General features: G+C 42.5%; 1 protein-coding gene across 12 annotated transcripts in view; it reads left to right on the top strand.

Moving 5' to 3' along the window:
- Positions 1-16770, top strand: part of LOC127586470 (uncharacterized) — a 76102-nt gene that overhangs the window by 12590 nt on the left and 46742 nt on the right. For 8 of the 12 annotated variants that reach the window (XM_052044465.1, XM_052044474.1, XM_052044471.1 and 5 more), the window contains exons 4-11: positions 639-695; positions 2763-2877; positions 5608-5696; positions 6792-6885; positions 8134-8249; positions 9887-10001; positions 12463-12590; positions 14028-14286. In XM_052044465.1, the coding sequence (XP_051900425.1) occupies positions 639-695; positions 2763-2877; positions 5608-5696; positions 6792-6885; positions 8134-8249; positions 9887-10001; positions 12463-12590; positions 14028-14286 (973 nt within the window). Of the gene's footprint in view, positions 1-638; positions 696-2762; positions 2878-5607; positions 5697-6791; positions 6886-8114; positions 8250-9886; positions 10002-12462; positions 12591-14027; positions 14287-16770 lie in introns of all 12 variants that reach the window. The other 4 variants (XM_052044473.1, XM_052044468.1, XM_052044464.1 and 1 more) reach the window with 2 other exon arrangements.

Genomic DNA, 16770 nt, shown 5'->3' with positions numbered 1-16770 from the left:
GTGGGTGGTCTACCTCTTGGTAGGATGTAGCTCAGGATCAGTCCTCTACGCCTTCTCTGAAAATGTGGTGTGCAGAGCTCTTGGAAACACTACTGGATTGTTGTAAAGAAATCCATCTGGCTCATTAATGTGTTTCAAGTAAATCTGTCAAACCCACATGTGACTCCAAACCAATCTGACGTGGTTGACTCTTAAATATCCTCTAAACTGATCCTCTGGCATTGAAGTCTGCTCAGCTTTTGGGTTTCATCATGTTTGCGTTCATGGTGGTTGGAGTCCCTAGATCAAAGTCTGAGGAACCCTGGCTAATTGTTGCACACCCACAAATCCATTTTAACCTTTTTTTATTTTCACACCTAAAATAAACTGACTCTGTCTTTCTGTGGTGTGTCAGTTTATAGAAGCTAGATGATGTGTAATGTAAATGATTTATTCATATTTAAATCCAACAGAAAACAGGGATTAACTCCAGGACTTTGTGCAAAATACAAGGCAAGTGTAGTAAGCCTTGCAACATTTGGTTAACGTAGAAATGTGTGGGTGATAAAGCTGCACCAGGTAGTTGGTCTGATGGCGAGCTGAAATACTGTGAGCTTTTCTTACTTGTTAGTTGACAGATATTTAATGGCAATGAATAGTTTCTTCTTTGGTTTCAGACTCCCAGTCGAACAAACCAACGTGGTGATAGAACTTCGGTAAGTCCACTGCCCACAGGCTTTCAAGAGGCAAGATTGGGCTGAAGAAGCCTATTGACTTTCCCTCCAGGAAATATGAAGTGAGACTCCCATATTGTCTTGTGTGGCTAAACTGTAAGAAAATGGATGAGAGATCTGCTTTACGCAGGTTTCTTGATCTTGTTCTTGACCTTGGTCACGTGAGAGCTTTTGTGAGTTGAGGGTCTGGGGTGGATAATCATGTCCACAAAGGGGGTATGAACGATGGTGGGGTGGTAAGGAGAAGAATGGCTCCATATTTTCATGACCTGGTGACTCTTAATGTGTTCACTGAGACCTCCAATGAAGTCTAAGGTTGAATGAGCTGCTGAAAGTCCCTGTCTAGGAATATCTGACTGGCAGTCTGCTTCAGGTCTTGCAGACCTTTCGGTGTCATGAAATCACACAGCATGGAAATGGGCCCTCTGGTCCGCTGAGCCTCTGCTGACCACCAAGCACCCACTAACGCTAATCCTATTTTATTCTGCCCTCATTCCCATCAACTGTCCCAGATTCTATCACGCATCTGTACATTAGGAGCAATTTACAGCAGCCAATTAACCTACCAGCCTGCAGTTCACTGGGTCATGGGAGGAAATGGAAGCAGCCAGGGGAAACCCTTGCAGCCACAGGGTGAATGAGCAAACTCCACACTGACCGCATCGGAGATCACAATTGAACCTGGGTCTCGAGCTATAAGGCAGTAGCTCTACTAACCTTGCTGTTGCGCTAGTGCCTTTGGAGCCATTTGGTCCAGGAGGGAAGATGTGGGATTGTGCAGCTGTGGGTGGGGATAGGGTGAATGCTGTTGCAAGTTCACCAACAAAATAATTTCTCTTTGATGAGGAGGAGATAGCTGCATCCGAAGTTTGTCAACACTGGCTGGTGTAGACAATCAGATTTATTATCACTGACTTGTATGACATGAAATTTGTTGTTTTGCGGCAGCAATACAGTGCAAAGATATAACATTACTGTAAATTACAAATATAAATGAATGCTACAAAAAAAGGTAGTGTTCATGGGTTTCATGGACCGTTCAGAAATCTGATGGCGGAGGGGAAGAAGCTGTTCCTGAATCATTGAGTGTGAGTCTTCAGGCTCCTGTACCTCCTCCCTGATGGTACTAATGAGAAGAGACATGTCCCGGATGGTGAGGGTCCTTAGTGTTAGATTCTTGATGCCCTCAATAGTGGGGACGGTTGTGGCCATGATGGAGCTGGCTGAGTCTATAACCCTCTGCAGCCTCTTGCGATTCTGTGCATTGGAGCTTCCATACCAGGCTGTGATGCAACCAGTCAGAATGCTCTCCATCATAAATCTGTAGAAATTTGTAAGAGACCGTAAGGTAATGGCAACAGGGAAGCTAAAAAAAAAGGTTATCAGGTTATTACAGCACAAAGAAGGCCATTTGGCCCATCAGGTCCATTCTGGCTCTCAATCCCATGTTGCGTCCCTGGGAGGTGAGAGAAGTTGTCCCCACTGGACCTCAGCTGAATCAGTGCTTCTTCTGGCTTCTGAACCAGGAGGAGAAGCACTGATTAAAGTGTACAAAATCCAAGAGATTCACTGTGCAGGAGGCATTTAGGCCATCATATCCATGCAGGCAGGCACAGGCTTTAGATTGATGGCATTTTCAGCTCTCAGTCCATAACCCTGCAGCTTATAACCATTTAAACATATTTTCGTACAACATAGGACGTCATTTAGCCCAGAGTAATCCCGTCAATCCCACTCCCTAAGTCATTTTCGTGTATCCTATTCTCTCAGATATGCCCATTAACCACCACCCCCCCCCACTCCGATTCTCCCATCATCTACCTACACTAGGAGCAATTTGCAGCAGCCAATTAACCCACCAATTAACATGCTTGCGGCTCTTCTACCAGGTACTTTATAAATGTGATGAGAGTTTTTACCTGCTCCACTCTCTCAGGCATTGAGTTACAGACCCCACTGCTCATTTGAGTGAAATAATCTTTTTCTCAACTAAACCTGAAAATTAGAATTAAAAGTTGAACAATAATTTTATCTACTGGTAATTGATAGGTTTCAGAGGATATTTCTCCAAGGAGGTCACCGCGTATCATGGGTACACAGAAGTCGCCAGCAGCTCTTCGTCTGAAGGAGAAAGCTCTCTGTGGTACACCCCTCTCGCAGGAAGGTAAGGAGTTTGCTGGTATGCGGCAACTACTGATGGTCCCTAGTGGAAATGTACAGATACTCCCCTAAAATGTGGTGTTTGCCTTAATGTCCTACTTAAACTGGGGAAGGCAGTGGTTTATTGAACCAAGGAAGATTATTGAAGTTAACATGTACATCAGCCACATTTCTTTAATCAATTTATGACATGTGCGTGTTACTGCAGGACCAGGATTTATTGCATCAACCTAGTTACTCCTTTTGAAGGTGGTGGGGAGCTGATGCTGTGAACCAGTGCGGTCTATGTGGTCAGGGAGCTGTTAAGTAGAGTTTGTGTAATTACCCCAGCAATTAGGTACAGCTGGGTGAAAATTAAAAATGCAGATGCTGAAATAAAAGCATAAAATGCTGGAAACACTCAGCAGGTTGGGCAACACTTGTAGAAAGAGAAACAGTTAATTGTTCAGATCTAAGACCCTTTGTCAGATCTGGATATAACTGTGTGCCTTGCTAAGCCAGGTTCCATTGTATTTGCTGTATGTAAGTGTCCTGTCTGAGAGAAGCTGGGGGAGGCCCAACTTTATTTTTGTTGAGCAAAAGTCCACAGCTTGGAGCTGATTGTAATCTGTCAGTGATTATTGCTCATCCCACAGAAGCTATAGGAGACAGGAATATCTCACCAGTGTAGTTGTGAAAACTCCTGGAGCCACTGAAGTACACTGTTGAAGTAGCACTGAGGGTATGACGCTGCGTTCAGCCTGAATTTAGGTTGTCTCTGAGAAGCTCTTGGACAGAATGATGCGTGCATCCCATGAAGATGAGATTCTGGGGAGATACTGAATTATGGTAAAACATGTGGCAGCATAGTGGTTAAACTGATGGACAAGAAACCTAGACACTGATTCAGAAACAAATTTAAATCTCACAAAGGCAACAGACTATTTCTTAATTATGCAGAACTTTAAAAAAAATGGTAGTGCTAACAATGGTGACCATGAAATTATAGGATTACCATTTAAAAAAACAATAGGGTTAACTCTGTTTTCTTTGCAGGAGGTCTTATCTAGTCTGGCTATGTGTGACCAGACCATCAGATGTTGAAGTGGCTTAGCAAGTTACTTGGTTCAAGGGCAATTAGGGATGAGAAAAAAATTGCTGGCAGTGCCAGTGACTTCCACATTGGGTGAATGAAAAATACAAATGTCATTGTGTTTTAGTTTCAGAAGGGAGAGCAAGGAAGTAGGAATTAAAAATTATGCAAATCTTTGATTAGATCAAAAAAAACCTTAAGGAAATTTAAGCTATTGAGAATTTGCATCATCAACCTAACACTTGTTGAGATACTGAGATTATTCCCACAGGAACAGAGAAGGCCAGGAGACTTGATTAAGGTGATATAATTGATGCTTGTTTTAAAGGTTGAAAATTGAGAGAGACTCTTCTAATTGAGTTAACAATTTTGTCAGAGCATGAAGGAAGAAATTAGAAGTTTTTAAGTACAGCATTGTGAAAGGATAAACTGTTTTAGTCCTGTGGATCTATTCTGATAAAGTTGAAATTAAGTCATCCAAGTTCATTTGCACTCTGTAAACAAATGGTCAAGTCATGTTTCATTCCAGTTATCTGATTATCAGGAAATCTGTACATGAGGCAGACAAGTTCTAAGAGAAATGTGCGAAGCTGTTTGAGGCAAGAGTTGGTTTCCGATGCTCTCCTGCCTTGCATTCTCCCAGTAAACTTGCCACCATCTAATACTCTGTTGTCATATCCTAATTTGTACCAATTTCTCTTCCCCCTGCAACTATTTATCTGCTGATCTGCCAATGCCCTGATTTTCAAATTGTTTTCAAAGCCTTCCAGGATACTGAGTTCTACTTGGCACATTCTAGTGCTTTAATTTTAATTACCCATCTTGAGTAAATAAGCACTTACTGATGTGTTTCAGTTCTACCTTCAGTGCTTGTGATTTATGTCCTATTTTTGAATTAATAGCCTGGGACCATGGATTTGTCATCTACACAATACATAATATTTTATTATATGCCTTGACTAAACATCTCTCTGCCCTCAATCTAACCTTTGTTAATTTTTAAATAAAATCTATAATGAGAGTTTGATTAGTTTTTTTGTACTTCATTTCCTCTGATAGGTGTGTCCCATCCTTACTCTGCATCTCGAACCAATATATGAATTGGGAGTGGGAGTAGATCACCAAGTACGCTCTGCCATATAATATGGTGTGGAGATGAAGTCACATTCACATCAGCCACCTACGAGGAACTCCACATTCCTGCCTACTTCCAGTGACCTTTTACCCCCTTGATTATTGGGAATCTATCTCCCTCTGCCTTTAAAGATATTCTAAGATACTGCTTCAGCTGCCCTTTGAAGGAAGAGATTTCCAAAGACGACCACCCTTGGGGTGGGGGAAGAAAAAGAGGCATTAACAATGTTAGAACAGGGGAGTGAAGTCATGAAGTATTTTTTCACAAGATGGGTAGTGGAAATCTGTGACTTTTTTCTTTAAACCACATCCTCCTCAAAAACCTAGCTAAGGCTGGGATTCAGTTGACTGAGAGCCTCGGGAAGGTTAAGGGGTTGCTATAGAACCAAATAGGATTTATTTGCAAAACAACCAACTTCATGATCTGAATGACTTCCTCCTGCTCCTGTGTTTTCCCCTCACCTTAAGCTGAACTGTTTCTGTCTAATAGACCATGTTGACTAAGCCTGATATCTTTTGTTTTTGAAGATGATGTAAATGGAAACTCCACACTGACAGAAAATGATGAAGTCCCCAAGCTGCAGCTTACTGAAACACCAGCTGCAAAATCTGAAAAGGTGAAGTGTCGATTCATTCACTCAAAGCATTGGCTCTGTTTATGTTCATACTCAAATATGCCTGTGTTTAAAAAAAAAATTAGAAACAAAATGTGCTGAAAATACTCGGCAGGTCAGGTAGCATCCTTGAAGAGAGAATCCCAGTTAATGTTTCGAGAACTGACCTTTCATTGGTGATTGAATGCCTGGTAACCTTCCACCTTAATTGTCTATCCTGCCTGATGGCTCCCTTTTGCTTGCTGTTTCACCTTCCCTCCCTCTGTTTATTCTCCCCTGCTCCCTTGCACTTGCTCCAGTCCACATTGATCCCTTAGCACTTGTTATGAAGGCTCTACCAAAGAGCTGGCACAGATATTGTGGGCTAAACTGTCAGTTTCTTTGGTGTGTCCAAGTGCTTTGGGAACGCAAAATAATTGTGGAATTTTTAAATATACGTGCACTCATTCAATGAAAGGAAGAAAAATCAACTCAAGTCTGCAAGTTCTGGCTGATTCTGATCTAAGAAGGTTCTTTTTAACCCAAGCTTCTCTAAACCTGCAATGCTCATTGAATTAAATGGCATGATGCCTGATTTAACAAAGGGGTTCGGCATATACAGTTGAGACCCTGAACGCAATCTATTAAAATAAATGGGCTGCCGTTGATGTATCTTTGGCATAATAACTGAGGGATCAGATATGGAGAAATGATTGGATTGCTTTCTGTGAATAAACTGAGACTGAGTCTGTGTGATAGAGCAAGAAGCCAGAATCAGAATGTATCATGTTAAGATGTCTTGGTTTTATAGGAATCTGGTTCCAAGACGTTCTTAATGCTATTTTGTGGAACTGTACAGGGATTAGCCTGAGACAAATGTCCTTGGTTATACTTGATCCATCTTTCTTTACCTGAACGAATGCATTTTGATCTGATGTGGTGTGGCTCCCACTGATCGAAGGGAGAGAGAGGAGTGCTACAATGTAAACGCAAGTCTGGCCATGTCATGTTCATTGAATTGGAGCTTGCTTATGCAAAACTTATTTAAATTTGTGTTGATACCAGCAACTTGCAAAAAAAAATACTGGTATATTCTGATTTGGTTTATCGTCCCCACAGGAAGTCCAGAAGCCTATTCTCAGGAAATCACTGCGTATTGCCAAGCTGCAGAATCCAAACTTATCAGTCAACATTGATTCCAACTGTCTGGGAGGTAGGGGAATCCAATTAAGAACTTTTTTGACCTGCAGCTTGATTGTGGGACTCCACCAAAAGCACCTAATTTCATCCTCAAAACATCAGTCATCCGGACCCCTGGCTCTGCTGAAAACTCCCTCTGTAGTCACAGTGGTCCTGATATTCTCCCAGTCTACAATTCCAGTCTCGAACTCTATCAAAACTCTGCTGCCCTTGCCTTTTGTTTTATCTATTGAGTCGGAACGTGCAGATGGGTAGCCTGTACTCTACAGCATTGTAGGTTTTGGATGATTCTCAGCATTAAAGGAGCTTTATAAATGCAGATTGTTGTTATAAAGTGGCCTAACAGCACCTTGGCAGCAGAATTATGTGTGGCATCAAACAACCAAATTCATCCGACTTGGAGCAGTGTAGCAGGAGGCTCACTAGCAATTGAATGTAATGATTTAAAACAATAAAGTTCATATGACTTGCCTTCCCAGTCACGCACAGTAGTTTCTGCATGATTCTTTAAAAGCTGAAAGTATAGCAACAACAACTGGCATTGGAGTAAAACCGATATTGATCCCAGGCTCTTTACAGGAGTGTTATCAGATAAAATGTGACTGAGCCAGTAAAGGTGATATGAGAGCAGATGATCGAAAGGTTGGTTAGGGGTTAGTTTTAAGAAGCACCTTCAAGTGGGGAAAGTGCAGGGCAGGTTTAAAGAGGTAATTCTAGACATTGGGGCCAAGATAGCTAAAGGCACGTCCAGCAGTGGTGGAGCAATAAAAATTGGAGGATGCACAGATATCTGAGCTGTAGGGGCGGAGGAGGTTACAGATAGGAAGGTGGCAAAGCCACAGAAGGTTTGAAAACCAGAACGAGAATTTTAAGGCAGTGTTGTTGGACCAAGAACCGATGTGAATTGGAGGCGATCGGTGAGCAGGGCTTGGTGTAAATTAGCATATGAGTAGCAAAGATTTTCACTCATCAAAGCAGCCAAAATAACTAATCTCATTGAAATTGTGTTGGTATGATAAATGTTCTTAGTTTCTATGTTATTTTAAAGTGACTTCCCAGTCAATATATATATGTATTATTTCATATTGGAAATTGGATGTGAAGTGTTTTATTAATTAAGAAAATCCACATTAATACTGATGTTTAATTTTTAAAATACTGCATTGGCTAAGGTAGCTTCATGCATAACCAGTTTCTTGTTGTTTGACTCTGTGATTACTTGGGCCATTATCTGTGATACAGACCTTGTTTTATTTTGAAGAGGAGCACATGGATGAGAGTCGTGAGCCAGCGGTGGTTAAGCAGAATGAAGTGCGAAGTCCAAAGAAGAAAGGGAAGACCAAGGCAATCGAAGTTGGCCAAGAAAACCTAGAAATGGTAATGAGGTAACGTGAGTAGGTGCAGGGGTTGGGACAAACAACCCCTCAAGCCTGCTCTGCTATTCAATAAGATCATGGCTGATCTGACCTTGGCTTCAGATTACTTTCCTATCCATAACTTTTGACTTCCCTCTAGTCCAACAGTAGCTTAGCCTCCAGTAACAGTGCCATGTCTGTTTCTCTTGGGGATTGATTACTCTCTTGCTTTCCATTATAACTCCATGCCTCCTCTGAGAAGCAGCTGCTTTTGGACCTCTCGCTTGATTTTTGTTGTAAATCCACACAGGATGGTGTATGCAGTCCTCAGAAGTGAAGGATACAGGGGAAAAGCTTGCTCTCTTGCCCTGCTGTGTTTATTTCCTTCCTGTTGTAAAATGTTTCCTTAGTGTCTTAAAGGCTGGAAGGTGCATCGTGCAGGTATTTGACTTTGAAGGATGCTTGGCAGCTATCAATGAACACACAACCCACAAAATGTGATAATGCCAAACATACATATCCCATTGAAGCTGGGTCTCTGCTCAGCCTTCTACACCGTTTCTGCACGTCGTGTTGGTCATCTACTGGTCCAGAATCTGCTGTTTCCCCTGTGACATCTTAGAGTCAAAGTAGATTCTATTGTCGTATGCACAGGTGCAATGAAAAACTTGCAGCAGCATCACAGGCACATAGCAGTATCCACAAGAAAAACATAAAAATTGTGTTTAATTTGTTTAATTTACAAGACGAAACACAATTAGAACAAAAGAAAAAGCAGAGTCCATGTTAGTGCAAAGTGGTCATAATGTCGCTAAACTCTAGTAATTAGGGTTGTGCTAGTCGGTTCAAGAACCAAATAGTTGAAGGGAAGTAGCTGTTCTTGAACCTGGTGATGTGGGACTTCAGGCTTCTATACCTCCCATCTAATGATAGCTGTGAGAAGATGGCATGGCCCGGATGGTGGGGATCTTTGATGATAGATGTTGCCTTCTTGAGGCAGCACCTCTTGTAGATACTGCTGATGGTGGGGAGGGATGTGTCCGTGATGTATCGGGCAGAGTCCACTACCCTCTGCAGCTTCTTGCATTCCTGCGCATTTGAATTGCCATACCAGACTATAATGCAACCAGTCCGTTAACTCATCTTGCTGAGAGCTGGCTTGATCCTCAATGGTGAAATTATGTGGGTGGGCAGAAACATTCAGAAATTAGTGTGTTCAAATTGTTAAAATATCTAAAATACAAAAGCATAAAATCAAACTATTGAAGAAAAATTTAAAAGATGTTAACCTTTTAACTATAGTCCTTCATTTCAATGTTTTCCTAATTGAAATCGACGAGCACACTAAATCAGGTCTTAACAGATGGAGATTGCTCGAGCACATTAATGTTGTAAATGGTGGGGATTCCCTGTATTCCTGCAGTGTTTGAGCGCAGTTGGAGTATGTTGGCAAGCAGCCATCAGCAGATTCAGTCCTTCTGCATTCACACAGACATACTTAGCAATCCTAGACTTACTGGTACTTAGTTGGAAGAAATATTGCCAGTTGTGCACAGAACTGCAGTCGTTTCTCTGCAAAATCCACACCAATATATTTGTAACAGCAAAAGTGTTCAATTATTTTGATGTAACTGTGCGGTATGCTTTGTTCTCTTTCAGGCTAAAGTTTCAAGCCGATCACTGCGTGTTGCTGTCAGTAGCCCTATGCCTGAGCGTGAGACTTTGTCAGTAGAGCCCAAGTGCAATAATGAGCTGCACGGTGAAAGCAATTCAGGTAAAGCAAATATCACAGCCTTCAGAATTCTAGTAAAGTGCAATCCTGTCCATTCACCAAAGCCATAGATCTTTCCATTCACTGAAAGGCTTGTGAATTGGCTTCATTAAGATCTCAAATTGCTTGTGTCCCGTCCTTGGGTAGTGGACAGACCTATAAGCTATTACGTGGTTCGCCCTTCCAATCGTGGGCCTCAGGCATTTATAGCACAGTGTTGGCTCTTGATCAATAAACTTAGATGTGGAGGTGGTTAGGGACAAACACTAGTCAAGATCAGCTTGCCACAGTTCCTCATGAATAGTAGTGGCTGTAGTGCTGGCCACCAATGTTGTCACAAGGAAGCTCCTGCATGGCGTCAATTATTTTCCTACAGTGACAAGACCATAGAGAGGGTAATTGGTGTCCTTAGTTGCCATAGTCTGACCATAGCCCTCTGGATGTTTGGTGCTGGTAATGCAGTGAAGGTGTATATAAGCTGTTGACAGTCATCGGTGTAAGGTGGCCAATAATAATTCTCCAATAATTTTTTTAAATTATGATATGGAAGGAGGCCATTCAGCCCATTAAGACTACCACTGTTGGCTCCAGGCAAGTTTCCTGTTATCTTATTTTGCCCTATCAATGCTTCCTTTTATTCCTTCATATGTTTCTCTCAAATGGTGTTGGCTTAACTCATTCCCTTTGGGAGCGAGTCCTCACATTTTTTGAACTACATAGGACATAGAAGAGTACAGCACAGGAACAGGCCCTTCAGCCCATGAAGTTGTGCTGAACGTGATGCTAAATTAAACTAATCCCGTCAGCCTGCACGTGATCCATATCCCTCCATTCCCTGCATATTCATGTCTGTCTAAAAGCCCCTCACACGTCATCTGCTTCCACCACCACCCCGGCAGTTCAATCCAGGCACCTACTCCCTGTGTTCCTGAAAAAAAAAGTTGGCCCGCACATCTCCTTTAAACTTCCCCCCTCTCACCTTGTTGTGCCCTCTAGTATTTAAGATTTCCATCCTAGGAAAAATATTCTGATTGTCTACCCTATCAATGCCTCTTATAATTTTGTAAACTTTTATCAGGTTTCCTTTCAGTCTCCGCTCCAGAAAAGACAATCCAAGTTTGTCCAATCTCTCCTTATGGCTAATTCCCTGTTGGATGTACCAATTACTGTCACACAGACACTTGGCCTCTCACTCCACCATCTCATAAGATCATGGCTGATCAGATTGCAAGTTCAGTTCCACATTCCCTCCTTCCTACCCTGGTAACTGTTCATGTTTATCAAGAATCTATCTACCTTTGCATTAAAAATATACAAGGATGCTGCTTCCAGCACTCTTTGAAGAAGAGAACTCCAAAGAACCTCTAAAGAGGAAGAAAGTTGTCTAATCTCTGTCTTAAATAGGAAACACTTTATTTTTAAACAATGACCCTTCTAGATTTTCCTATGAGGGAAAACATTCCACATCCCCAAGGTCTTCTATGCTTCATCCAAGTTGCATCACTCTTCTAAACTCCAGTGGATATGAACCTGAAATGTCCAACATTTCCTCTTAAGGCAACCCATTCCTGCATGGTATTAGTCAATAAACTTATGAATTGCTTTCAAAACATTTACATCGTTCCTTAAATAATCGTGATATAGAGAACAGAAACAGGGCCTTCAGTCCACCATCAAGCACCCTTTCACATTAATCCTGCACCAATCCCATTTTCTTCTCCCATGTTCTCATCAGCTCAAGCTTTTGCCACTCACCTACACAGCAGGGACAGTTTACAGTCACCAATTAACCCATGTTTTTGGGATGTGGGAGCAAACTATAACGCGCAGAGGAGACCCACGCAGTCACAGGGAGAACCTGGAAATTCCATACAAACAGCACACAAGGTCAGGGTGGAACCCAGATCGCTGGAACTGTGAGGCAGCAGCAGTTCTACCAACTGTGCCTCCTGAAAAGGAGACTAATGCTGTACGTAGCACTCCAGATGTGGTCTTGCCTGTACCCAGTATAACTGAAGCATAATCTAGACACAAGAGACTGCAGATACTGGAATCTGGAGCAACAAACAATCTGCTGGAAGAACTTGGTGGACAGCGCGGCATCTATGGGAGGAAAGGAACTGTCGATGTTTTGGGTCCAAACCCTGCTGAGTCCTAATGCAGGATTTCAACCCAGAACATCAACAGTTCCTCCCCTCCCACAGCTGCTGCTGGACCCGCTGAGTTCTTCCAGTAGATTGTTTGTTGCTGAAGCATAATCTCCCTCCACTAGTATTCAGTTTCTATTGTAATAAACATAATATACACTCACAGCCCCTCGTTAACTCCCCCACATGCACGCATCTTCTCTATGTCAGCATTATGATCTTATGGACCTTCTGTGCAAAGACTGTTCAGCTGTGTATAAAACAAAGACAACTTGCCCATCCAGTTTTTACTGAAGCATTTTCCTTTGTCTCAACAGGTGATGCTGCAGGCACAGAATCCAAGCCCAGTTACTCCGATAAGGAAATGCAGACAGTGATTTGGAAGATCATCATAGGAGCTGAGGAAGAATTGAAGGCCCACGATCCAGAAACGAAAGACGGACTGGTAATGTTACCTAAAGTCAAGCCAGAAGAACCAGTGGTTATTTGCTTGTCTGATGGATGTCTTGCATGGGTTGAATGGGCTTCTATATCAGGCTGGCCTAGGAGGAGGGCTCTGGAAGTGGGTAAGGGCTTCCTGGGTCTAGTGATCATTTCCTTTTGTGCAGTTTGAAGAGTACGTGAAATTCGACTGCTTTTGCTTGATGAAGTCTTGCTGGTGCTGGTAACCCAGCATGCAAAGTATGTGAGAATGATACCGAATGACTACCCTTCTCAATTTGCTTCTCTTCCCTTCTGTTTCTCTTGAGGGAAGCTCATTTTTCTCTAGAATAGTTGCATTGAACAGTACAGCACAGGAACAGGCCCTTCGGTCCACAATGTTGTGCTGAACTAATTAAACTAGTAATTAAATGCCTAACTAAACTAATCCCTTCTGCCTACACAATGTCCACATCCCTCCATTCTGTGCACATTCATGTGCTCTCTAAGAGGTTCTTAAGTGCCTCTACCGTATCTGCTTCCAGCACCACCCCTGGCAGCGTGTTCCAGGCACCCACCACTCTCTGTTTCTAAAACAAAAACTTGCCCCGCACATCTCCTTTGAACTTTCCCCCTCTCACCTGAAATGCATGCCCTCTAGTATTAGTTATTTTGACCCTGGGAAAAAGATACTATCTGTCCACTCTTTCTCTGCCTCTCATAATCTTATAAACTTCCGTCAGCCTCTGATGCTTCAGAAAACAACTGAAGTTTGTCCAACCTCCTGATAGCACGTGCCCTCTAATCCAGGCAGCATCCTAGTAACCCTCTGCTGGACCTTCTCCAAAGCCTCTACATCCTTTCTGTAATGGGGTGACCAGAATTGAATGCAGCCTATACCAGAGTTTTATAAAGCTGCAGTGTAATTTCCTGACTCTTGAACTCAATGACTTCACTAATAAAGGCAACATGCCATATACAGTACCTTCTCTACCACCCCATCAACCTGTGCAGCCACTTTCAGGGAGCCATGGACCTGGACCCCAAGATCCCTCTGTACATCAACACTGTTTATAGCTTCTGTGATTAATATGCACTGTGATGACGTTTTCGTCCCTTCACTTCCCCGAAACTAATACCAACCAATATTCCCCTCCCCACCTACAAATTCATTTGTAACTAACAAGTATTCTGTGCTGGTTTATCCAACCTCCTGGGAAGCTTGCCCAGGGCAGCAAGTACCTAAAGGAAATGGTGGTGTTGCCCAACACTAGTGTAACCATCCTTCCCTCCAAAAAGTTGCTGGATTCTGGAGAGGAGCTGGTGATTAATCTTCCTTCTGTCCTCATCAGCCACCAAGGATTAGGAATATTAAAGTGGGTTTTGGGCTGTACTTTAAACTGGAAAACGTAGCTGTAATTTAAACTAATCAATGAGTTGTTTTTCCTTCATTCCATTTTAGTTGCTGCAAGACGCCACCCCCAGTAATGTTGGGGGCGTGGCCTCCTCCTCTCCTGTGAAGGTCAGGGATGTTGACAGCGGCTCACCCAGGAAGTCCGGGAATGCTGTCTCCGCGTCGTCCTCCCCCAGGAAGGCCAGGAACACCACCCCATCCTCCCCCAGGAAAGCTGTGGAGGCCGCCGGCTCCCACAGGAAATCTCGGGAATCTGCTGTTAAAGAAACGTCTCCCATCAAAACCTGGAATCTCAGGAGTAAGAGGGGTAAGGATTGAGGGTTTTAGTGCCACAACTGTGTTATTTGCCTCAAGCTCTCCACTTTCAGGAGTTCACAGAACTAATCTCAGTTGTAAAAACCTCAACAGTTTTCGGTTTATTGCAGTTCCTTGACCTTCTCCTCTCCAAAGCCAGTGGTCTCATCAGAGGAATGAATCAGGAACAGACAGAGGCCACTTTGCTCCTTGAGCATATTCAGCCATTCAATAAACTGATGGCTGACACTCCACCAATCTCTGGTAACCTTTCACACCTTCGTTTATCAAGAATCTATCTACCTCTGCCTCAAAAATATTCAAAGACTCTGCTTCCACCGTTCTTTTGAAGAAGAGGGTTCCAAAGATTCATGAAAAAATATTGCCTGACCTCTAATAAATTGATATCCCTTTACTTTAAAACAGTGACCCTTTAGTTCGAGATTCTCCCACAAAGGGAAAATGCCATCTCCATATCCAATCTCCTCACATTCAGGTTGTACCTTGAGCCCCTTCCATCCCATCCATCCCACCCCTCCCATCCCTTTTGCAAACTTTTCATATTATAAATAACAAACACAGGGCTACCAACCCTGTCTTCCCAATATGTTTGGTGTTTTTCCTACAACTCATCAAGGTAATGCGTTTTTCTCCCAAGCTGCCGGGCAGGTGCTACTCAGCGATCTGCTCCAAATCTTTGATTGGTGCCTTTATCTACACCTAGCTAGGGTGGTCATGGAGGGGCTACAGTGAGCTGCAGAAAAGACAAAATTGGGATGTGCAGGGGGAATCAGGTAAGGGCAGGCCCAGGATCATCATCAGTCTTTCTATGTTTGAATAGTCGAGGACCACCTTTTATGGTTCACCAAGAGATTAGCACTTGGCTGTGATTTCCAGAGACTGCGTGAACTGGGATACTTTATGTTGCTCAAGTTATTGAGTAGAATGGAGCACTTGTCTGGAGTTTAGATGAATGAGAACTGATATTGAATTGTACATAATTCTCAGTGAGCTTGACAATGTAAGCACCAAGGGGATGGTTCCCTTAGCAGGAGAATCTGTGCATACTATAGCATTGTGTTTGAGTTACTGGGTTAGTATCCAGACCATTGATCCAGAAAAGGTTCCATCATTGCAGCTGGGAAATTTAAATTTAAGTAATTAAATAAATCAGAATTTAACGAGCTTGAATCAGTAATCATTCTTTGAGGATGAAATTAGAGTAGATGAGGGGAACCTGTCGTGGTTACCCGCAATAGATAGATGACGAGGAGAAACAGAAGATTACTCAAGAAGTTAAACTTTTATTTGCAAAGAAAAGTTGTGACAGTCAGACAGTCAGTTACTAGTCACGGTCTGACTACTGCCCTCTCTGACTGCCCCCGAGCAAAGCTCGAGGGCCTTTTTTTATACCTTTTTTCTTAGCTTATTTACATTGTTACAATCCATCATGTTCTCTCTTATCTTCACAGTTTCATCCTATACCATTTGCCTCATTTCACAATTGTCTCCTAGCTCACAACCATTTGTCTTTCGCCACAGTCACTTCCTGACTCAATCGCAGGGTGCCCCAATTATTTATGGGTATTGGGGATATTGGTACTAGGCTGCAGAGTTATCAGTTATAAAACAATACTAGACTTATTCACTACAAGGCTAATGGTTATAAAACATTACGTTGTGCCCCTATAACCTATGACCTCTGAGACTTGCTAGCATCCGGCTTATCAGTTAAAAAAAACTATCAGCTTCAAAACTGCTGCAGAGTCATTAGTCGCACTAACCCTAATGACCCTTAGCTACACAATAGATCAATAGTGTCTTCCTAGGAATGTGCTAACCATTTCTTTAATGAGCCATATGTTTCCCGCACTAATAGTTTCCCGCGCTTGAGCTGAAGAAGAAGGAGGCCCAGTGGCCATCTTAAGGAGATCAGCAGTCATCTTAAGCACAGAGCAGATTATGAATAAAAAAGTATAGCCTCTACTTTCGGTATATTCCATAAACCCAGTGGATGTAGTGTATTTCGATTTTCAGCAAGCATTTTATAAACAAACCAGGAGGTTGGACATCAAGGTTAGAGCACATAGAATTGGGGATAAAATGTTGGGATTGTATTGAGAATTGGTTAACAGAGCAAAGAGCAAGAATAAACAGGCCTTTCTCAGATCGTAACTAATGGGATGCCACAAGCTTTCAAATTTGGTGTCAACAATTTGGATATTAAATGTCCTATTTCCAAGCTTTTTGAAAGTGGGATTGAGTAGAGAGGAGGATTTAGAGGGGTATAGGCAAGCTAAGTGAGTGGGTAGGAACATGACTGTTGCAATAATGTTGGGGAAAAAAAATTAGGATCCTCCACTTTAATATGAGGACTATTTTTTTGAAGTGACAGATTGGGAAATGTTGGTGTTCAAAGGGAGCTGGGTGTTCTTGTACACAAGGACCAAAAGTTAACTGCAGCAAGCACTTTGGTAAGTAAATGGTATTTTTTCCT

Source organism: Pristis pectinata, chromosome 37 (assembly GCF_009764475.1).
Source record: "Pristis pectinata isolate sPriPec2 chromosome 37, sPriPec2.1.pri, whole genome shotgun sequence".
Taxonomy (NCBI): Eukaryota; Metazoa; Chordata; class Chondrichthyes; order Rhinopristiformes; family Pristidae; genus Pristis; species Pristis pectinata.
The sequence above is the reverse complement of the archived record's forward strand: the minus strand, read 5'-3'. Positions and strand labels throughout refer to the sequence as shown.